The sequence below is a fragment of the Echeneis naucrates genome, chromosome 22 (genome assembly GCF_900963305.1).
Source record: "Echeneis naucrates chromosome 22, fEcheNa1.1, whole genome shotgun sequence".
Classification (NCBI taxonomy): domain Eukaryota; kingdom Metazoa; phylum Chordata; class Actinopteri; order Carangiformes; family Echeneidae; genus Echeneis; species Echeneis naucrates.
Window position 1 is genome coordinate 617,864 of NC_042532.1, and position 25,661 is coordinate 643,524.

At 38.2% G+C, this 25,661-nt stretch overlaps 1 protein-coding gene across 1 annotated transcript in view; it reads right to left on the reverse strand.

Moving 5' to 3' along the window:
* The window catches only part of nrxn3a (neurexin 3a), a 142,778-nt gene that overhangs the window by 45,653 nt on the left and 71,464 nt on the right, over positions 1–25,661 (reverse strand). The window contains 6 exon segments of the mRNA XM_029493515.1: positions 3,653–3,843; positions 7,856–8,116; positions 10,190–10,310; positions 10,556–10,675; positions 22,803–22,829; positions 24,729–24,932. Coding sequence (XP_029349375.1) covers positions 3,653–3,843; positions 7,856–8,116; positions 10,190–10,310; positions 10,556–10,675; positions 22,803–22,829; positions 24,729–24,932 — 924 coding nt within the window.

Consider the following 25,661-nt stretch of genomic DNA (forward strand, 5'->3'; position numbering starts at 1 on the left):
TGTTTGGTGAAGTGCAGCCAGATAATGAAAACAGATCCTGTGAATGTTAGTCCCGCTTCGTGATAAAGCCCCAGGTTTACCCTCCTGCCCGGTGTCAGCTGGGATTCACTAAAGCCCTGTTGGAGTCGAAGCATGAGGGAATAATTCCAAAAGAGAGCTCAAAACCTCTGGGAGAGGATAATGAGGAGCATCAGCGATCAAGTTAAACAATTATCGAAATACAAAACAAAGTAATTAGGACTTAAAATCTTAACAATTAATTGAACATCAATTGTCAAAAATAAATTTATTGATTCAATTAAATTAATTGTCAATTAACTGACCATTCCACATGCCTAATGTTGTGAGGTCCAAAGAAAGGGGGGGGGGGGTAGAGATTCCAATCCCTATTGCCTCCAACAGAGATTTCTCAGGTCTCTGTTAAAGAACCGTCCTGGACCCTTATCTGAACCTGAGACCCTGCTTTCCCATGACAATAGATTGCAGTCAGCGCCACAAATCAGCATGAACCTGCCTCATCCCGCAGAGAAGTACCCTTCTCTGACCCTCCACTCAGGCTGACTTGATAACCTTATCAGGCAGCAAACGCAAATTGCCGCTCTGGAATGCATCCATACTTATAAGGACACAAGGGTTGATATAATAAGAAATAGGATACTCTGATCAAGTAAGAGACTGCAAAGACGCCAAACCGACTTCTCTGCAAAAAGAGGACCTCATAGCTGTATGAACCGTTTTTCTATGAGCTAATTTCACAGAGATAGGACTTAAACCGAATAATGAACTACTCCAATCACGAAGCCACAGCACCACCTGATGGCGAGCCATCAGAACCAACGGCGTGTTGCCACCACACCATAACCTACATACTTGAATTCCACTCATAAATGTCTGAGAAAGAGAAAAAGAAAGACACTTCATACACTGTCCATAGCCATGTCTCCGATTTGCCAGTAAATGTCAGTCAACATATGCATGAAACTGATCTTTTCTTAGTTCATTCGTTTGTGTGCTCTGTGAGGTCGTAATTGCCTAATAACCATTTAATTGTGTTTTACAGTGCATCAGATAAAACCATGTCCACCAAAGTAACTACAACAAGCAGAGAAAACTGTACTCATCAAACAATACATTTATCCTTGTTTCCATATAACTTCAAACTTGGCTGAATGAAAGGCGTTAAAATCCAAACACTGCCCTTGCTATGCCCTGGAGCTTAAGGGAGAAATTCAATTGGACCAAATTCATGTCAACAACCAGACCACACCCGTGGGTCGGCCTCCAAATAAAAGTAGTCAAAATTAATTGTTTTAGGAGTCTTGAGGAGTTCTGGGGAAGGTATGAAGAGGAGAGCTTCCCCAGGAGACCTGATGAAGTAATAACAACCACAGCAGAAAAAGAAACTCAAAGTCAGAATTAAGCCACTAAGCTACAAGGGCTACGTTCCAACTTGAAGCCAGGCTGCACGGCACTCAGCCTCCAGCACCTCTAGTTGCTGTGGTAACCAGGGCCTCTTGTGCTACCTGCGGCTCCAGTCTGTTTTCATCAGGAAAGAGAAGAATAATTTGGATATTAACTTAATAACCAAGCCAATCACATGAAAGACAACACTGCCGCTGAAGAGGGACGAGCCGGACCGACAGCCACTTCAGCCGAGGACCAATCTAGCTTTGGGAGGCCATGACGAAGGACCTCGACACAGCCACTCTCGTTGGACATCTGCTCTTTTCGTGGCCAGTTGAGTCGTCTACCAAGTAAAGGTGGTGTTTATCTGCTTCCCCAGCAGGTTGTTCTGAGTGGTGCGAGGCATGGATATTAGACAACAGTGAATCAAATTTTAGCTTTAGAGCTCTCCTTCCTCAGACAGACTCCCCCTTGTATTTCGACAAACAATCTGCCACTCATTCGCCCAAATCCTTAAGAATCACCAGTCGCTTAATCATCATTGCTATATCATGCCACACAAATCCAAGCTCGCCTGTTTCACCTAGTTTATGCTTTGACTTGCACCTGTATATAATGAGCAGGTTTTATTTCCCTTTTTTTTATTAATAAAAACACCCATAAATTAAGCCATTATTACACTCCTTCCTTCAGTAACTGTTCTTAAGTCAATCCACAGTAAAGAACTTCCCTTCTAGATTGAGATTTGATAAGAGGCAACCCTATACACAATCCAAGGCACAACACTAATGTACCTGAACATAATGTACAAAACAGTCAAAACAGTGCAGTGTGGGACAACATTCCAAATTTAGGTACAACAGCTCGACAAGTTTGTTAAGTTACCACCTAACCAACTCACATTCAGTGAGTGAATCAGCTTCACAACCTGCAATCACTGCAGTGTTAGGAAGGTGGGTTTGTCTCTCTAGGAAACCGAAGGCATTACATTTCTAGAGCTAATAAATTTCATGGATGAACCAATACATAATTTATTTACATTTTAGCGTAACGTTCATGTTCTTTTCTATTTCATTTTCAACCTCATATCAGTCATGGTCCTTGGAGGTGCTGGTGTCAAACCCACTGGATGTTATCGGCTTGGGCAAGGTCACAAGTTGTCCGGCTATTATACTGCTGACATATAGCGGTGTAGACATGCATGTCTTTGTACTGTGGGAGGAAACCGGTGAAGCAGGATGAAATCCACGCAGGCACAGGGATAACATGCAAGCATTTCACAGAAAGGACCCAGGATTATCTATCTTTGCTGTGAGGCACCAGCAACCTCACTAACCACTATTCCATCCAGGTGAGTACATATTTTATTCATATTTTTTTCAGGTAGGATCTACTGATCAATGATACAAAAAATACCATTGTCTGCAGGGTACTGTATTCCAATTGGTAATAAATCATTGATTATGGAATATGACATGCATTTTTTTCAACCAGTGTATTGCAAGCAATATTTAGCTTTCAATGTTTTAGACATAGAGACCCTACAAAGGAAAATCCAGGTCCTCAAAAAAAAAAAAAAAGCTGCTCATCAATTAATCATTAATCAATCAATAAGGTGAACAAACTAATGATTGATGAAATAATTGATTATTTACATGCCTAATTGGAACATATGCCATTTATAGCAATTTGCACAGGAAATGACAGGTGAGATCAGGTGAGACATCATTGCCTGGTGGAAATCGCAGCAAGATCTGATTGATTACCATAAAAATCTTTAATTGAGATGTTAAGAGAACAATTGTTATCAGAAAGAGGGTGAGAGAAGGATAAATTAAGCAAGAGAACTGTGAAAGAAAGAGCCATGATGATCATTTTTCCTTATTACACCGCTGACATTATCAGTGAATATTGTATGGCAAAGGCATATTTTCCAAATACTTCTTGTCAAATACTATCCTACAAAATGCAGTTGCAGTTTAGATGTATATAAGCCTTGATTCCAGGAGGACAGGATTGTTTTTTCCAAAAAAACAAAACATGTTTTCTGTTTTATGTTATCATACTCAAACCAAAGAAACTTTGCAGTGTAAATTAATATTCCAATAATATATAATTGTGTAAAGCCTGATGTTATACTTGGTAAAATATAAAGAGATTGAGGTTATATTTTTTTAACATAAACCATAGTGGCAGAATGATTCCTCACACACATAAACATATATTAGGTATATTGTCTTTTGCATACCTTTCAGGTCCAGGTTCTTGGCCCCATTGATACTCTGACTAGTAGCTGTGGCATCTACCTTCAGTGTGTGGGTATTACTGTTGTCGCGGGTAATGGCCACATTGTGCCATTGGTTGTCATTCAATGCCTTTTCACTCTTGCCTTTGATGAGGTTAGGCCCATTTCCAAGGTCAAAAACATAGTGGATGTATCTGCAAGAAGAAAGTTGTGGAGTGTTAGATGATAGAAAACGTTGAGGTTTTGCTTTTAAGGCTACAAATTGATCTTCCTTTCCATAGAATTCACATGGAATGAATTTTAAATCAAATCAGATTTGTATAGCGCCAAATCATAAGTTACATCAAGGCACTTTACATATAGAGCAGGTCTAGACCAAACTCTTTATAAATTTATTTAAAGAGACCCAACAGATTCCCTGATGAGCAAGCACTTGGCAACCACGGCAAGGAAAAACTTCCTTTAAGAGGCAGAAACCTCGAGCAGAACCAGGCTCAGGGGGGGCGGCCATCTGCCTCGACCGGTTGAGTTGAGAGTGGGAGAGAGAGAGCGAGAGAGAGAGAGAGAGAGAGAGAGAGAGTGAGTGAGTGAGACAGGCATTGGGGGGGGGTGTAGGCAGGAACATGTTGCTGCATGAAGTTCATGGAGTTGAGGTGTAATACAGAATTCATGAAATATGGGACCAGCAGGTGTTGCAGGAATATGGGATGGCGATGAGTCACCACCTGCAAGAGAGAGAGGAGAGGAACTGGGAGAGACAGAGACTTTGGCAGAACATGGTTCGTAAATGCAGTATAAATGCTTAGAACTGGGTGAAACTGTGTTTTTTTAAGAAGGATGGTTCTTATCAACGCATGCAAAGGGGGAGGAAAGGAGAGCGAGCGAGACGGAGGGAGAGAGAAAGAGGGAGAGAGGCTCATTTGCAAATCACTGCAGAAAAAAGGTATGCTAGTCAAGCCAATCTCTCATGGATCAATTTGTCACTTCCAAATATTCAGATTCAGACGACTATCTTTTAAAACACACCCTGCTTTGGGTTTTGAGCTTTAATTACAAGTGTTCTAGAATGCATCTTTGATATATTTCCTAAATTATTACGGTATTATTTTTATGAGGATCTATGCAGGGCATACCATGGCCTGCTCCTGTCTTTCTCAGTTTCTATACTGTGCCCAGCAAAGCACATACAGTACAGGCCACTTTCCTAATTTTCAAAATTTTTGGCCTGTACTGTATGGTGCAGAGATGAATAGAGGAGCTCAATCATGGCATATTGGTAGAAAACTGAATTTGAGTTATTGCCTTGACAAACATGAAATACACCGCAGACAAGAGCAAATTAACAATTTAGGTGAGGTGTGCGGCAGTTGCAATGTGCCACTTCATTGAAGATTAGACCTTGTTTGCACTTGATTCTGGATATACATATTGGTAATGGTTAAAAACTTCACCATTATTTTACTTGCATCACTAACAACTCTTCTTCCTTTCAGCCTTGTGAAGGCATTAGAGCAAATATTATGAACTGAGCTATTATTCTGCCTCTTAAAGAAAGTTTGACCTTGCCACTCTCGCCAAGTGTTTGCAGATGGGGGATCTGTAGGGTCTCTTTAAATAATTTTATAAAGAGTTTGGTCTAGACCTGCTCTATATGGAAAGTGCTTGAAGTAACTTTGTTATAATTTGGCACTAAGATTTGATTTGATTTCATCTCAGAACTCACTTTGGAACGAAGACAAACAGCTTTCTTATGACCAGTTCTGACATAATTCCATTGCATTAACTTTAAAGATCTCAAAGTTGCTTTACTGTATTCGGATCTTATGATTGGGGGAGGGTATGCCATGTTCTTCTGCTTTGTGAGCTGGATGCAGCCATTATAACATGGATAAATTGTGTCCATAGAGGCTGTAATTGAACCCCCAGAAAACCAGCAGTCAAAACCAGTGCGATCAAGTTTTCCCCTTACTGAGCTTTAATGTTAACATGAATAGAAGTTCCCGTGTCACTGACTGGATAACTGCATGAATCAGCAGGTGGTTGTTTCTAATAAAGTGCTCAGTCAGTACAGGTTTCTGAAGACAAACCGATGATTTTCATTTTTAGTAACTGGGGTTGAGCTGGATACTCGGCTGAAACGAGTGTCCGATACAGATATAGCAATTTTGATGAGTACAAGTACCATACGAGTAATACGAGTAAATATCCGTGCTCGGACTGAAAGAAAATCCTCTTCAGGGCGTCCTGTGATAGAGACAGAGAGCAACGAAAGCCACGCCCACCAGAGAGGAAAACTATTTAAAAAACACTGTCCAGTACTTATCTTCAAACATTATGTCAACATTATGTCAGATGATTATTTTGACACACTATCTGTACCAGAGAACAGTACAATGAAAAACTCACATATGTGGGTCTTTCTCATTGTCCCTTTTGTTTGCCTTAATTTTCATGGAGAAATCCCACTGAATGGCCAGAGGTGAGAGACATCGATATGTACAACTACATGATGGAGTCCCCCAGTAGGATCATCGTTTAACCTGATCATGATAAAAAATTAGGCTACATCCATACTACTACATCATCATTTTAAAATAGCTTTTATAACCCAAACATTTCAAATCTACCCCACTTTATGGGGTTATGGGGTAAAAACCTGATTCATAACAAAAGCGATACTGCAGGCAGCTGGCGTCTCGTTTCTCATTCTCACTGTTTCTTCACCGGGTCAGTTTTTTTCCGATTGGCTCACTCTTCTTAGCTTGGTGTAATAAAAATCAAGCTGTAAATAAAAATATATTGAAGCTTACAATAAATATAGCAACTTCTGACCAACCCATGTCAATTTTAGACTTAAAAATACAACTTTCATATAAACCACACTCACTTCCGATTTAAGTTCAACTCCTTCCGAGTGCGAGTAAGGATATAGATAATGTAGATGCTTGAACAGATATGGCTACAGATAGTGGTGTACTCGCTCAGCCCTATTAGTAACTCAATCAACCCCAGTATTTTTAGTGTAGTCCAATTGTCATCCTGATGAGCTCACTTTAAACTTTCTGAAAACAATGAATTTCTTGTGTTTCTCTAATGTCTTATATCTCTTATCACTATTAATATTTTCCCTCAAGCACTTGAGCCCCCAGGCTGTGTGCACTCTCTTTCCCCAACCCCTGCCTTTCTGCCACACCCTACCTCCATCTCTCTTCTTTTCTTGCTCTTTTTTTCTTTCCTGGTACCCTTTCTGCATTTTTATGACTCTTAAAGGAAGCTTCCTGCTATTGTCATCAGGTGCTGCTGTTGGTGGGAATTTTTGGATCACTGTAAATAATTTCATGGAGCAGGTCTCCACCTGTCCTTTTTGAAAAGGGCCTTGAGATAACTTATATTATTAGCTGGCAGTATATATATAAAATGTATTTGGCACAAACACTGACCCTTATGGACATTCATCAGGGTCTCACTGCAAAAGCCTTGTCCAAAGAAAGGATCTCCAGCCAACAAAAATAAACAATGTACTGTTTATGATGGAACAGCAGTAGGAACGGAAGAAAATCATGCTGTCATGATAGGCACTTCAAAACGAAGACATGTTCAAAATATGTTTAAAGAAGGTAAGTAGTCTTTTGGACTACATGACTGTAATAAAAATCTATAAGTTGGCTATGTTTTTGATAAGGATATTGAGTCAATTTATGTTCAGTCAAAAAAGTCAATAAAACTATAGCACATCTTCCTCCATAATAAAAGTCTATGTTGGATTCTTTTTCTTTTTCTTTTTCTTTTTTTTTATGTTGGGAAAGTGGACTCCTAACCAAACGTGATTCTTAAAACCATAAAAGCCACAGGCTCAGAAACCAAACTAAGTATGTTATGTCTACGGATTTTTTTAATGTCTGCTACGACTGAAGATGATGCTATGAAACCAATGATTGATAAAACGTGTTAAATTGTAGGCTCAAAACTTGCTGCAACTACAAGACTATGATTTATTGAGAGGTTTATTATGATTGATAATTTGAAAAATACTGTTAAAATGGTAACATGCCTTTCATGTCTTTTCATTTTTTATAATGTTTTCATGCTGTTATCATGCAATGTTAACATAGTCACGACAACTGACCCCATTGTCATTGGGTTGCATAAACTTTTAAGGGTTTAACATGCAAAAGGTTAATAAGTATCCTTATAAATAAGGCTTACCCTTTAACCAGTTCTACAGCAATAAAATCATTGCCATCTCCAGAGTTGAAAAGTATGAAGCCATCTGGGGAAGTGGTCTTGAACTGAAAAAAGAGGTGCATGGATGTGTAGGCCTGGAGGGTGGCCAGGCTCAGGTAGCTACTCTTAGATTTGAACGTGACAGGGTCCGCAATGATGGAACGAATCCCAAAGCGGGCATTAAGCTCACAATAATCGATATCACCATTCTTGCACAAGTCGATGTAGAGCATGCCATTAAATCTGATGAAAAAAAGAAGAAAAAGACACCTTAAATTACTTGGTCAACAAAGTCTTGAAAAAAGTTGAAGACTGTTGAACCTTTCTTCACTGTTGAAGAAAAGTTTGAATAACAGAGACCAAATAAATATGTTAATCAAAAGACGTGTTAGATTTATTTTATTTTCTGAGACAGAAGATCAGTCCAGTCCAGAAAGTCCAGTATCAATTTTGAGTGTAAACTTGCTCTTGACTAAGAAATCTGCCTCTTTGGTTGTTCTTCAACATCAACTTCCTAAAATCTCGCATGTAAACCAAGAGTGCTGTGATAGAACCGAATAAGAAATCTTCTGTAAAGCCAAAAGATTTCCTCTCCATCTATAGAACCTATAGCAGACAAAGTAATTATTGAATTATTTTGAATTATTGCATTTTTTTTTGAACACATCACAATTTTTATCAGTAAATATATTTCTTAAGGTGCTACTGAAATTATATTTTCACCAGATTTGGGTAAAAGCCCATGCAACCCACACATGCAAAGAAATCAAACTTAGATGTCCATAAATTAATTTATATGTAATAAAATGGAATGACACAGGGAAAAAGTATTTAACACACTCACTTAAATTTATTTAATACTTTGTACAAAAGACTTTGTTGTTAAGAACAGCTTCAAGATGCTTCTTGTGTGGGGAAACCAGTTGCATGCATTGCTCAAATGTGATTTTGGCCCAGTCTTCCAATCTTGAAGGTTCCTATGAACTCTAATCTAATCTAATCTTTCCATAGATTTTCTATTGGATTCAAGTCATTGACTGGGCCATTCTAGCAGCTTTATTTTCTTTCTCTGAAACCAAGTGAGAGTTTCCTTGACTGTGTATTTTGGATCATCGTCTTGCTGAAATGCCCACCCTCATTTCATCTTCATCATCCTGGTAGATGGGAGCAGATTTTTATCAAGAATGTCTCGGTACATTTTCCCATCCATCCTTCCTTCAATAACATGAAGTTTGCCAGTGCTGTATGCTGAAAAACAGCCCCACACCATGATGTTCCCACCACCAAATTTCACTGTTGGTATAGTGTGTTGTGCCATTTGACCTCCAAACATGGTGTGTATTATGGCATCCAAATAGTTAAATTTTGGTATCATCTGACCAGACTATATTCTCCCATTATTTCACAGGCTTGTCGAAATGTTCTGCAGCAAACTTTAAATGAGCTTTAATGTGTTTTTTTTCTTCAGCAATGGAGTCTTGCATGGTGAGCGTGCATACCGGCCATGGCTGTTGAGTTTGTTACTTATTGTTTTCTTTGAAACAATTATACCTGCTAATTCTAGGTCTTTCTAAAGCTCTCCACAAGTGGTCCTTGGCTCTCGGACAACTCTTCTGATAATTCTTTTGACTCCTTTTATCAGAAATCTTGCGAAGAGAACCTGTTCGTGGCCAGTTTATGGTGAATGATGTTGTTTCCACTTCCGGATTATGGCCCCAACAATGCTCACTGGAACATTCAGAAGTTTAGAAATCCTTCTGTAACCAATGCTATCAGTATTTTTTGCAACAATAAGGTTGTGATGGTCCTGACAGAGTTTTTTGCTTTTACCCATCATGAGATGTTTCTTGTGTGACACCTTGGCAATCAGACACCTTTTTATAGGCCATCAGCTGGGACTGAACTAGCTAATAGGGGCAATGACAAGGGGCAGTATTTCTTTCTGACTGCTGATAGATTTCAGCTGGTGTCTTGGCTTTTGGTGCCTTTTTGCAGCCCCATTTCTTCATGTGTTCAATACTTTTTCCCTGTATCGTTCCATTTTATTACACATAACTTAATTTATGGACATCTAAGGTTTGATTTTTTAGCATGTGTGGGCTGCATGGGTTGTTACCGACATCTGGCGAAAATTTCATGTCAGTGCAAATGGTGACTTGTTCAATACTTATTTTACCCGCTGTATATATAATAAATAATATCAAAATATCAAATATAAATGCTATCAAAATATCATATATAAATAATATAAAAATAATAATTTCAGAAATAATGCATGCATTTAAAATAGTGAAGTCAACATAAGTTACTGTGTACCTAAGGCTCTGCAAATGACCAATGAAGCTGGATGGAATGCTGGAAACAAATCTGCGCTCAGTCATGATGCCCGTTTCAATATTGTGGAATTCCAGCCGAGTGTGATCACCGACCATTTGCCCTGAAGACGGGGAGGGTGGAGGGGAGGGGTTGAAAACAAAGACAAAAAACTAAAAGAAAGGAGAACGCTGTCTGACACTAACACAAAAGGGCTGATTTAAGGAGAAAATTCCATATTATAACATGGATGGAAACATTTGTTTTTTTTGCAACACAGTTACAAACTGATAAATGTCAATTGTAGCATATTGTAATACCACTTAATTTTAAAAACATTTCTTCAAGTATAAACCAAATTAATGTTACCTTCTGCTACATCATCGTCAACTGTTAGCTTGTAGGTTTTGCCTCGACGCACCACACGCACCGTATGCCATTCATTATCATTGAGTTTTTGCCCAGCATACAGGGTCTCCGGTCCCTTGCCTAAGAAGAACGGCCAATAACAAAGTCAAAAACATTCTGAGCCTAAAACCAAACCTTTGTTTTCTCCGCAGTCAGTTTGGAATCAGCAGCAGGCATTATATAAGCAGCTCAGTAGCTTTTTAAAGAAGTGTTCAATCTAGTTCTTGGACTTAGGAAACAAAGGTTTGGTTTTGTTAGTTTATTAAAGCGTGAAATTATACAAAATATTTGACATTTGTGACATGTAAGTAAAAGACCTGACTACTGTGCTGCAGAACAGAATCATGGCTCTTAAATAGTCAGAGATAAAGAGCAACTATGGTAGGAAAAATTGCTTTTACCCATATTAGGCTCTCAGAAATATTTTCCATTCATCACTCCATTTCCTTCCCATTTTTTCCCCCCACTGCCAAATCTTTCTCAAAAATGACCTGATGAAACATCTATATTTTCTCGTGTCTGGAGAGCTTTTATGTAGGTATGTTTATGTAAATACTTTACTGAAAAAACCTTGATATTAGATACTAGCAAGTCATTCAAAATAAAGATTTTGAATGACTTACCAATGACAACATATAGATTTAGAGAAAGAAAAAAGGCAAGTAGGATAGAGTTTCTTACTTATGACTTATTACTTATTTTGGATTATTCTTGGTGAGGAATGCACTGTGTTCAATTGAAACTCGCAAATTTTACAACAGAGCATCATCAATGTCTTTTTTGTGGGGTTGTATGAGGTACTTATCTATAGTACAGTTTTCACAATATTTTAAGGGTTTCATTATGAAGAGAATAATATGCACCAATGGTAGGGTTAGGGTGTCACAGAAAGCAAACAAAATCCCTGTCATGCACAAGAACAGTGTGGTGATATTCACTTCAGATGCTTCTAAAAGTAATGTGAACATTACCCCCGGAGCATTATTTCCATAGTAGTGTGTTCCACAATGCTGCAGTTAATCTGGGAAAATCGCAACCATATGGTATGGGAACATTGTTTTCTAGTACATGCTAAAACTGTGCTTCCATTCATGACCAAAAATTACCCACATATTCTAATAATATGATTTATTCACATATCATATACATATCTCATATCTCATCATTAGCACTATTACTTCTTTGAGTTGTGAACAGCTCAAATTCTCTGGGCCCTGCCTTTCCCCTTGGAAGACTGCATGACTGGGCTCATTCAGCCGCTAATCAAAACAAAGCCGCTTCTGGCAGGTCCTGAGCTGTACAGATCAGGATGATCCCACAGAGGTGTCCCAAGTTTACATCTTGTCAAATTCCCTCTCATCCTCACACTTGAACCTTTTACATGCTTCAACACATCAACTTCAGTATTAAATGTTCAAGTGCTGTCTACTATGTTTCACCCCCTGACAGGTACAGTACTGTGGTAACCAAAAGCTGCAACTGGCCAATCAGTAGAATGTGACTCCTGTAACAGATTCTGTTGCCATTACGTCATCAAAAATTTGGCCTTATAAACTCATGAAGATTTGATTGTTACATTTTGAAGCAGCTGTCAATGACATCCGTATCCATGCTTTTGCTCATAGCTACAGTCATTGTCAAATTTAATTAATAAAGGACTCATGTTCAAATATCAATATTCACTGGTAAAGCCAGTGCTACATATCCATCCATAATCAACACTGCTTATTTGTGTAGAGCTGCACTCACACACACACACCCACAGGCAATTAATAGTTTCCAATAAAGCCAAAATGCATGTCTTTGGACAAGGTGGATGGAACCTTCGCAGGCACAAAGAAACAGGAGAAGACCCCAGACCTGAATCCAGAAGACTGATGTTATGGTGTAACTGTAGTAACCTCTATACTAATGCAATGTCATCATCACACATACTCTGTAAAAACCATAAACAAACTTAACCCAAGAGCTTCAGAAAGACTTGATCTTTATAACTTTCAATAACTAGAAACTTTGGAACTATATATAAAACAAATTAATCAAATACCATGTAATTTGCAATAAACTGTAAACCAAACCTCAACATTAAATGACAACCTCAGACAAAAAGTTACTGGTTGAGGTGCTGCAAGGCCTCCTTTGTTGTTGTGATGAGGTTGTACTTTTTTTGATTGACAAAAGCAAGGGTAAAGCCCAAAACACTTCACACGTCAACAAGACCAACTACAAGATCAAAAAGCGGCTAATGATATGTTATCAGTGGTTGAGTGGTATATGCTGCGGAGTAGTTAACATGAAGCAGTTTATGGTATGTTAATTAATCTTCATCATAAATACTTAATAAATAATCTGACATTGCTGCATAAGAATTTCTCTACTAGCTTATCTGTGATTGACAGAGCCATGGGGGTATTTTCTCACAATGATCTATTCTTGTATAACTATTTGTATGTTTTGATTTCACACATCGACTTTCTGCAAATGCTTATACTGCCATGAAGCTATCAAACCTATTGGATCCTTTCTCTGTCGGAAGGGGGCACGATAGCTAGTTATTTGGTAATTGTTCACATTGACAGTATGCTGCAAAATTATATGCACATTTAGCGAAGCTCACCACCACCACATAAGCGGCAATGTGAGAGATCAGTATCGATAAGCCCAGCGTTTGACAGCATCCAATAATCTCACTATTCCAACATATCTAAATTCTATTCATATCATATCTAAAATCTAATTCTTTAAGCCAATGGTTCTCCAATTTTTTATTCTCTTCTGTTGTGCAATACTAGGGGCATTTTCGTTAATGACAATTAATATTAATAATTGAAGGGAATTATTATTAATAGTCAGATATATCTATTACAAGTAGTAAATCTTGGAGCACCACCCTGTCACCAGGGACCGATAACCAAATCGATAAAACTGGAATACAGTCTCAGAAGGTTACTAAAGGAGGAGCTTGAGCTCTGACTGTTATGAATCAAGCAGCTGTCACAATTGCATAACCACAATAATTACAAATGATGACAGTTTAAGTTATAATAGGATTAATTCACAGCAATAATTATTTAAAATAGCATTACTTGGTATAAAGACTATTATAATTTAATCAGGGGACCAAAAACCTTGAGATGCAGACATGGTTACCATGCAGGAGGATGACTCATCTGTTCAAACAGGTGATAACAAACCGCCTCCAAAGGGACCTCACCTGCCCTGCTTCAAAGAAAAGGGGTAGCCTTCCCATGGTCCACCCATCAAGCTGATTGGATTGGACCAGTCCCCAAATTTTCTTGAAACCAAGGCAGTGTCCAATATACAACTGGGTCCATGTGAAACAGATTACACTTTATAAGCCATACACTATCTCAGGGGTAGCAGCAGCCTTTCAACGTACGAGGGGAAGCAGCCTCAACCCCAGGATGATGAGGACGCAGATTAATAATGGCATAGAGTAGTTGCATGCCCCAACTCACCCACTGGCATGCAATAAGAGCTTAACCACACCAACCCATTCCCCATTGTAATTAAAGCTTTTCTGTTTCAGGATGAACTTCCCTTGGATCCTTGGCATCCTCCTCCACCTGCGAGCCTACATTTGAACCAGACCTACCATTGGGCATCGCCCTACAAAACGCTCCTGGATGCCTGATCACAGGTCTCTGTACACCTAGACCCCTGCAACATTTACAGTAACACATATGTCTTCCACCACGTATGACTGTGAGCATCCTTCAACAGTTGCAAAAATTCTTAGTCCCAGAAGAAAACCTCAGTGGCAATAAGAGATCCAAATGGTTTCTTGGTGGAGTAGCAGCTAAGCTACTCTTCCTCCTCTTTGTCACACCTCATTCCAACATCAACTCACTTAACCAAACCACATCTGTTCACTCCTTCTCTCTTCTCCCCATTTCTACACTTGAAGTTTATTTGTTTGGAGTTATGAGTTTGTTTTTGTTTTTAATTCTGTGTTGACAAACCATACATTTGAGTTAGCTAGCATGTAACTTTTACTTATACGTCTCTGCCCCGATCTCTTCCCAGACATGATAGTCTCTATGAACTCTGAACCTTTAACTGTTAACCCGTATCGGTCCACCAGACATGACACCACCAGGATTACCACTTTCACCACATGGACTATTCAACACTAGCGTTGATACAAAGACTGTGGCCAGCACACCATTCTTTAGGTCAAAGGGGGGATGTTGTGATCTCTATCCATGTCTGTGCATATTCTCATTCATCCAAGTCGTAGTCATATCCGGTCAACAATTGAATCGAATGCAACTGGACATATCCCAGGGGCTTCATCAGTTTGGAACACATCGGTCTGACTAGTCCTCACTAGCCTGACAAAAGTGGAATGTTTGTGATTATTGTGGTTATACAATTGTGATAGCTGCTGGATTCATAAGAGTAAGTACTTGAGCTCCTCCTTTAAACGTAACCCTAACCTTCTGAGACTGTGGTGTCCCAAGATTTATTATTTATTGTAGATATTTCTGACTATTGACAATAATAATTCCCCTCAATTATTAATGTTATTTACCAATAACCAAATTGCCCCTAGTAGTGCAGAACACTTCCTTCTAACCGAGAAGACACTGAGGCCTCCAAGTACCACTGTTATGAGTCACTTTAATCTACAGTTACACTGGCCATGATTGCCAACATCTTGACATATTAGAAATGGGACCAAAAACACACTCAAATTTCTTAGGGTGTTTAGTGTCAAAACTCCTCTGCTTCCAAATATTGGAGAATCAATGAATAACTCACTGATTTTAAGAATTGACCAGCAAGTTTGTGAGTATTGTCAACTAGCATATGCCTGCCTCTAGGACCATAGTCCTGTGATATCTGGCTCAATCAAGGTCACCATCAGTCTCAGCATCCATCCTGCTTCTTTATTTTGTCGAAAAGATGACAAATGAAGAGAGGTCTTTTTCGCACAGTTATGTCGTTGCAAAAGGAAGGAGAAAGGCCTTACCCAAAAGCGCAGATTATTGTTGGCATTGCTGTAACCAAAAGTCCACAGCAACTGTTTTTTAGAGCCAGCCTTCAATGTTTCATCACAAGATATTTCTATTTCACTGTCATGTCCACAAACACTAAAATCCTTGGGCATTTCAGGGGTTTGCTGAATGGGTTTCCCAATAGTTCCCTTCACTGAGAAATACTCACTGTTGTCTGAGGGAGAGGAGTGTGCAACCATGCAGTCCCTGACCCCAACATCAAGTTGTAGTTTGTTGTCAGACAAAAGCTCTCAAAAGCAGGGAAAGCTTTGATGTCAAACAGCTCCATCTTCATAATTGTCATCAGTGCTTATTTCTTCTGCAATATCCAAAAAGTCTTCCAGTTGACTCAGCCATACATTATTTTCAGAAACATCTGACAAGGGTAAGTTTTTGTCCTGAAAGAACATGTGGCCAACTGAATCATGCAAGTCAATGAACTGACTTGCTGTGGCAACCCCGAACAGGGAAAAGCAGAATCCCAGAGAATCAAACTGAACCGTAAATAGTTCAAGGGTCATCAAGAGATAGTTTCCATTATTGTGTGAGCTGTTGAGCGTTTCCTCACATTTTATCTGTCCACAATTCCAAGTCATAGATGACTATGACAAAATATGCACATTTTAGAGGTTGAAATCAGAGAAAACCTATATTTCTGGTCTTATCTTACTTGAAAGATGATGAAAAGAAGATGAAAATGAAAACATTTAAAACACACAGACATCTTTCCTGTGACAGTTAATTTCATTATCAGTTAATCTTTTGAATATTTTCAATATTAACCAATAACTGATTTTGTCCATTGCCAAAAGATACTTAGTTGACTCTCAGGGAGAAAAAAACTACATTTAAGACAAAGACTTCCTAGTCCCCTACAAGGCATCCAGAATCCTCAGGTTCACTGGGACAGGCTTACGCACAGTTCCTAGAACCAGGGTCCCTTACTTAAACCAAGTCTTTAGGGCAGCTTTTTTCCACCTAAAAAACATTAGGAAAATCAGAAACATCCTCAAGTCCCAAGTCTCAAAAGGATGCAGAAAAACTAGTCCATGCATTTGTTACTTCTAGGCTGAACTATTGTTACTATGTGGATGTCCAAACAAATCTCTGAAAGGACTTCAGATGATTCAGATGATTCTATTTCTTTCTAACTTTAGGACAATTCAGTAGAGGGCTGCTGGGTGATAGGGGATATGCATGCCACCCATACTTGATGATCCCCTATCCTGACCCTGGTGCAGAAGCTCAAACCTGGTTCAGTGTGGACCTGTCCAAACCAGGGTTTGAATTGAGATTACCTTTGGGGTTATCAAGGCCCATTTTAACTGTTTTTGTGGGCTGAAGGTGGCCCCAGGGTGGCCCCAGACAAGACATACAACATAATTTCTCCATGCATTGTACTACACAATATATCAACCATTCAGAAAGAGAGGACCCCTCCTGTCAACCCCCCAGCCCCGGGTTTGGTAGACCGTATCAGCCCTGATTACCCCTCAGGGAGGGCAGTAAGAGAGGCCATCACTGAACATTTTTTAGGTAAGCACATAAAGTTAGTTTTCTCTTCTTTTTTTTATTTCACTCTTTCAATTTCTATTCTCCAGCTCCTGTAAAAATATTTTAGCTTAATTGTTTGTAATGTAGGAGAAAGTGAATGACAGAATGACCTTTTTCTCTTTTTTTTTTTTTTTTAGTTCTATTGGATTATATTTGTAACCTCCCGCCATCTCTTCTTTGTTATAGCCCTGATGGTGGCTGTGTCTTCTGTCACTCAGGATTTGTTTAAAAATTGCTGGAGCTAGTTGAATTGGTTTTCATTGTCCTTAGTTGTTTTTTGTTTGTTTCTTTAAAGCACCTGTGCCAGCATGGTGGAGAATTAATGTTATAATCTGGCAATTTTGCATTGACAGAGTTCTCAGCATTTTTTGGTGCTTCTTGCTGCTGCTATTGGATGGATTTGTACCCCTGATATTTTTAGTATGTCACACTTTGCTCCCCCATTGTGAAATATGCGCAATACAGGAAAACACTGGGTTCAGTTAGCTAATCATGGCACTGCTTTTCTGGATTGCAGATGTCTGGGTAAGTGCAGCCACATAACTGCACAAGATTGTATTAGAAAGTATTCCAATGTCTGACGTTGTTACACTTCTATGTCTTCTATGACCTGTGATTTCTCCTTTTTTTTTTTTTTTTATTATTCATTTATACTTCCTGCTAATTTGCTGTTAGTTGCTATTTGTTTTTGGACTGCAGCATGTTCTTTAATTTGAAGCTTGTTTCAATTTTGTTTTGTATGCTTGTACATTTGATTCTGCATGCTCTTTAATTAAATGTGCCTTTTGTTACTCTCAAGTGAGCAATTTCAGCCACTGCAGGTCCTTTGCCCTTGTCAACCACTAGATGTAGCTGACTGAAAAATATATCAGATTATAGAATGCAAATGAAAAGTAAAAGAAATAGCATTTAGGTTAATCTGATCCCACAGTTAGCCAGATTAAATACATTATTTTCTCCCTTCACATGGTGTAAAAACATTCACCAATGTTTGCTTATATTCATTTTGGTATCAGTATGTGGGTGCACATCGTGACCTATTCGAGCACTCAGAGAATGCCCTAACCCAAACTCATCAATGACATGGACCTGCACTAGCCTACACACAGCTCAATATCAACACACTCACGTACAATGCACACATGAGCTGATCTGGTCTTGTACAAAAATGAAGAGAAGACATTGCCAGAAAACTATTGCTTAGTTGTCTTTATCAAACAAAACTGGCATGTTGCTCACACAACAAAGACCGTTAGGTTTTACACAATAACTTCACTGCAACTCTATAAGTTACGAAACATAGGTGTAATGTTTACCAAATATTGCATGTATGCAACCAGCTTCAATGATTATTTTAACATTTACCTGTTACCCTGCTCTGCAATTAACCTAATTAAATGGAGGTGCTAACAAATACATTTTACTCATTAATAGATACCAAGTCATAGCAGCAAAATTGGTCTAAATAAAGAATTAACTTCACCCACCATTTATAAACCTCATACAGTTTCCAATGTGGCTATAGAATTTTTCTGATTTTGTTGGATAAAGGTTTCAAGTCTATAGTTCCTTATAGAGCTGTTTCCTCCAAAAAGCAGCATGGGAAAGAGATAAGGGGATTCTAATGCCAGATGATTTGTGAAAACTGTTGAGAATTAGAAAGAGGAGAAGATGAAACAGAATAGTGGAAGCAAAAATAAAAAATGGCAGCAGAGAAATGTTCCATAATAACCGATAGACTCACACTACTGAAGTTAATTGTATGTGAGAATCTAAATGGCACCCGTGGCCTTTTGTTGCATTTTTATCCCCTCTCTCGGACTTGTGGCTTTCCTGTGTCTTTCTGTCACAGCAGCTGTGGCACTGAATGCAAATACCATCATGTGCACCTATATCTTGACTGTGGGCCCCCATGATCTGGACAGATAAGCAACATTAGGTAGAGGATGGATGGGTATTGATACTAACCGCAGTGATTTTTGTATATATTGCATGTGCATATTTTAGAATTGTGCTTCATTTATTTAGCATTCTTAATTCATCATTCTTACTATATATATTATATTTGTTAGAAACACATGTATATGTATAATTTGCATATATATATCCATACATACAAATGTACACAGACATATATATATATTTATTTTTTTATGGAAATTTTTTTCATCTCCTGAGCAAGAGCAGTGACACATTTGCAGTGTTTTACGCAATGTACTGGCTAACAAGACACCAAACCCAGTTCATAGCAGTTCATGATAACTAGTAAAAAAATGAGGGGGGTGTAAGCAGGAAAGGCACTTGTAATACTTACAAAGAACTTTTAGTTATCAGTAGTCTTACAAGAAGTGGTTGCTTTGTTCCACATCTGTAAACTTGAGACAATTTTTTTCTGTAGTGTCTGGACAACCATAATAATCAGTATGACAAAAACTGCTCAACCAAGTAAAGAGAAACAGCATTACTTTTTGGTCATTTGTGCAAAACATAATTACCTTCATGGCCTGTACCACAGAAACAACAAATATTAAACTAAAGAAAAGGAAATCTTCCATTTTTTTTTTTTTTATTAAAATTGTAACAACAAAAATAAAGAAAAAATCAATGTTTCACTATTTCATATTATACTGTTAGAACTATTTCTGTTCGGACTGCTACCTAAAGAGGTTGTTTAAATGTTTTGCAGTATATTATTTAGATAAATACAATTCATTTATTAAATCCGATCATAAGCTTTGATTGATTATGCATGCATAGCTTTATGCAGTTTGGATACAAGTTGTTAAACAAAAGATATTTTGAACATTTCACTATTTTGCAAAAAAGAGATAGAGATGAGAATAGATTCAGATTCAGCTAACTTCAGTTAACCTGCTGATCTTTGAGAGTGGATTTAAAAAGTGATCGTCCTTTATAACACCACTATCTAGAAGTGGATGTGGATGTGTCTCTCAGATGAGTAAGCATGCATGTGGATGCCACATGTTTTTATGTCTACATCATGACTGTGCATGTGGGTGGGTTGCTGGGTGCATGTGTGTATGCGGGGGTGTGGGCAGCTTGGGGGTGGGTGGGTGGCATTCCTTTTAACCATATGAAGCATTTTGTGCTACGTTTATGTATGAAAAGTGGTTTATAAATAAAGATTGATTGATTGATGTGTGTCATTTTGGGTGTGCACATGGATATGGTTATCCATTTCATGGTTTATGGTAACTATTAGATTGTCAAGAGCTCATATTGTAAATTGAACTGTCCATCACTTCCTGTCTTGCACTGGAAATCTATTTGCTGGTATATTTTTGTTATGGTACTAATCTGTTTTGTGAGTAAATTATTGATATAATTTTATGTCTATTGTTTACTATAACTAGGATATAAAGGCAGGTGGTTGGTTTGAGGTGGTTTGGGCATCTGTTCAGGATGCCTCCTGGGTGCCTCCCTTGGGTGGGAGGTGTTCCAGGCATGTCCAGCTAGAAGGAGACACCAGGGCAGACCGAGGACCAGGTGGACAGACATCTCCACTCTGGCCTAGGAACGCCTTGGGATCTCCCAGTGAGAGCTGGTCTACGGGGCCAGGGAAAGGAAAGTCTGGGGCTCACGGTTAAAGCTGCTACCCGACCTTGGATAAGCGGACGAAGATGAATGGATGGATGGAAGGATATAAGGGCAAAGATCTCAAAATCCCCATTATGGGTAAAAGCAATCCATGGTAATTTTGTAGAGCCTCACAACTGTTATGCCGTTGTTATCAAAGCATCAGACTTAATTGCAGTTTAATACAGTTCATGGAATCATAGTTCCTTAACTCATAATGTATAAAAGGTACCGTAACGTGACACAAATTGTCTTAACATAAATCCCTGCACATTTTATGTATCTCTAATTTTGAGTTCAATTTTGATAGTCAATCTCAACAACAATTTTTCATTGAAAAGTCTCATTAAAAATAGTTAAGTGAGTAAAACATTGTGATTTTATAATTATTTGAGAACGAGAATAGGAACACTCACAAAATATGGAATAAATATTAACATGCAATGTTTGTCAATCAAAGTCATTTGTCAGTCAAGTTGTTTTATATCTATTTTATATCCCCTTCACATATAAAAAAAAACAAAAAACTAATTGATGGACTGGGGGTGAAGGGTTGATAAACAAGCGAATTTAGCTCTGTCTCATATTCAATATAAAGTAGTTGTACTCTACTGCTCCAACAGGACAGGATTGTAGGATTTCTTTCTTTTATGCAGCCTTAACATTATTTGGACTCTGAATCTGCTGCATACGTTTTTGATATTGTTGAGTTGGTTTTAAGGTTACTAAAAGATTTTACAAATTACTATTACTTGCCATTTATTACATTCCTAAACACTACTGTACTGCAGTTTTAATTAAAAACACTCATGATTGGATTAGTCTACGCTACCCTCACATTTCAAACATTTTCCTAAATACTGTTTCACCCTTTTACACCGAAAAAGATGTTTTTGCTCAAGGAACATGTGGAATTATACAATCTCATTCTTTATGTATTCTTGGCGCACCGTCATGGGATTTAATTACAATACCGTACAATATTAATTATGAGGTACATAAATTGTCAGAGTGTGTTAAGGTTTTGGTAGCTAGTACTAAAACAAGACTGCAAAACAAGTGCCTCAGTTACTCTTGTCCTTTCACACACAGGTTGAGATATAGATTTAACAAGCACTTAGTTACATCTTAACTGTTTCCAAAAACCTGCTTCAGATGGCATAACTCATAAACAGAATTGATTTGCTCTTACCTAAAACATTCTCAAAATAAGATATATGCCATGGTTTTGGTTTCTCTGTCGGGGTTTGAGTTTCACAGTTCTGTCATGATTTTGAGTTCTGTCTAGTACGTTCGGCCTGTGTTGTAACTTCCTGTTTTATTTTGAAAATTTTGTTCTTCTGTTTCGCTCGTGTTGATTGCTTTCCCTGCCCAAATATGGTTCACCTGTGTCTTGTCTAGTCACTGTTTGTGTCCGTTGCTCACATGTTGTCTCTTGGTTATGTTTGTGGTCCCTCGGCATATGTTTCCCTCTTTGGTCTGCCTGCCTGCCTGCCTGCCTCTCCGTTACTTTGTAGTTTTTGGTTTTTTGCTATTAAAGTTCAATCTTCACCTCTACACCCAGTCTGTGGCTCCTGCATTTGGGTCCTCATTCGGGCAACACCCCCACCCACCGTTACAATATATATAGTTTAAGTTACAGCTATATAAATTACAAAACCAGTGAAAGCAGTTGTATTTTTGATAGCAAATAGAGAAATGGGAAAATAGAAACATTTGCAGAAAAAATAGTAACGTGGTTGATGTTTCTACAATTATCAAGGATAACTAAATCAATAAAAATAATTAAAGCATGTTGCCAGTAATTCCTTTGTTCTATTTCCGCAAGTTCCTTTTGAATTGGAGTTAGTCAAACCAACTTGGCACCGTCCTCCACATTTTAGACTTTAGAGAAATTGGAGGGTGAGGTAGAACTTACATTTAAAAAAACAGAAAAAAAAAAACAAAAAAACCCAAAAACATCATCTATGAAAAAAAAAAAATTATCAACATACCATAAAAATAGAAAGCAAAATGAAACTTGAGTGTTAACTTACTGGAGTTACAGTTTATCCTGATACAGTCTAGATGGGGAAGAATAAATGACAGATGAAATTGCATCCTTCAAGGTTACTGCTGCAGACATCCAAGAACAAAATGTCCACCCTTCCGGGGACGTACACATGCAGATAGGTAGCCATTTTATTTATTTAGTGTTTTTGTAAAGTTGTATGCCAAATTAACATGAAAAATGTGATAAGTTACCCAAATTATTAATAATATATAAAACACTCATGCACACACACACACACACACACACACACACACACACACACACACACACACACACACATATATATATATATATCTATACATCTATATATATATAGCTATATATATAGATAGATAGACAGATAGAGAGAGAGAGCACAAGATTTTAAATGTATGCTTAAATCTTTTCAGTAAAATGGCCACTTGTAGTACCAGCTACATGAGATTTCCAACCCACCTCTGATTGTTAGACATTACACTTTTAAGCTTTAAAGAATCACATTAGAAAAGTCAAAATCTCCATTCCTTCCCATTACAGCCCACGATCTTTGAAAAGTTGAGTTATAGCCTACAGGTTAATCATCATTGGATTTTTGATCAAGTTTAGAATAATCATTGAATTGAAGAATAATTGCTACATAACACCATAAAAAGTGTAAGGGTTGGTCACCATGCATGTGGCTGGCGGTTTCATGTGTCGTCAACCGCAACAGAAAAGTGGGAGCAAACAGCCTCGATCCAATCAGCACCAGCACCATGCAGAGGCACAGTAACCCCAACCACTGGATCTAGAGTATCTGGCTATCCCTGCAAATATCACTAAAATGGATCTGAATCTTGATTATTATTGCAAAGCTCAGGACATCTGCTAAGAGATCATATGACACTTTCCAAGCATTTTGACTAAAATCTATACTGACTTAAATAACTGAATATAATCCCTTCAAATGTACCTAAACATGGCTTGGCCAACAAACCAAAGTCTTCTGACATTGGTATTACACTTAAATTTCATAATTTTTACAGGCAGTCCTGAAAATGCAGATAAATAAATTGACTGCATTTAATTCTAGTAGTCTTCACATGTCATTACTAGATGAGTTTTTGGAAGTATTTGGGGTCACAGCCAGCTGTAGGTTTTGCTGGGCTCTGTTCTCGGGCTGTTCACCTGACGGGCCGCAGGCTTAAGGCCTTTGAAGGGGTGAATACCATCTTATGACAAAACATGATGGAAAATGAAGCTGACAGGTAAAAATAAAAACAGAACATTTAAAGGCATTCACTTCCATATTCACATAATTCTAAGCAAGATCAATGCACTCAGGAACAAGGAGGTGAAAGAAATTACTTCATGTCAAACAGAAAATTTACTTTAGAGAGAAGGACTAGAAAATGTTCTTTTAATGTTGACGTTGATGAATGGTGGACTGAAGATCAGATGCCATATTCGGTGTAAGCCAACACTTAGAGAGCCTGACTACACTTTTTTTCTTAAAAAAAGACTTAATTAGAGATGGCCTATTATCTCTACATCATAAAAGTGGTCTCTGATTATTATACAGTGACAGCTTCAAAGGTTCTGTAAATAAGAACATGTATATGACTATGACTCGAGCTTGAAACTGAAATAAAATTAGGATAGTATAGCTTCAACTGTTACCCTGAAAATTCTAATTATATTCAGGAAGCAGTCAGCGGATATCTATTTGCACAGAATGCATTAACCTCAACAATAAATGAATATCTCCTATCTGAAGCTGGTAAAAACCTTTAAGGGATCACAGGAATATGAGTAATTGATGTAAGAACAAAAGAAGATAAAAAAAAGAGTGAGAGGAGGGAGACGTCACTGGACAATGGTTAACAGTCTAATGGAGAAAGATTTAGATATGGAGGCAGATGGGTGGGGTGGGGGATGGGACATACGATACCTAGGTTGACTGTGAGTTTGACACGACCCCCGTCCAACTCCAGCCTGAGTGTGTCAGCTGAGTCACGGGAGGTGGTGGCCATGAGAAGGCCATATGCCCGCTGGGAATGAAAACGCAGGGAGACATCCTCTGCCTCAGTGTGCATGATGGTTGGCATCACCACCTTCATATACATGCTGCCATCATAGGAGAGGATGGAAGCCTCTGTGTAAAAGAGTCAGGAGCACAAAGAGACTGTTAGCTATGTTAAAGTCAATTTTACTAGACACACAAAAACGCAATTAGTCATAGCAGTTCCAGAGCTGATATAATAGATGTACTTCTTCCAATAACCATGACTGGAATACTGTAAGTTGCTGGGGCTCCAAGGATACAAAAAAGGGAAATAGAGCCCCCTTTGTATTAAAACATAGTACACATTTTCAAGAACATGGGCCTTCAGACTCAAGTAATGAAGCAGGGTTTAGTGGTACATGTTCTGAACCCATTTTCAAATTAATGAGCCACACTGTTTAATGCACTGGAAGACAGAAGTTTCAAAGGCTCCACTGCAAAGTATGTTACCTCTTCAGTATTCCATTTGAATGATCTATTTTTAGCTGTAATAGTCATTACCCTGACTGCATAACTCTGCTTTATGCTCATCATCCACCTCTTATAAAATTAACAGCCATGCCTGGACATAGATGCCTGGTGTTTATGGATGTTTGACAATGTGTTAGATGACAGCTCATTGTTGCATAAAGTTTTAATTCTCATTACAGCTCTGATTTGAATTGTAAGATTGGCTTTGACATGTCATTTTCTTTAATGTAACCATGTTTATGTAGTGACAGTGAATGTGTGGTGTTCTGCTTTACCTTCCAGCTTCGAAACACAAATTTCAAGACCGAATGTTCACATCTCATCCACTGAGAGGCGCCATTGTAACTG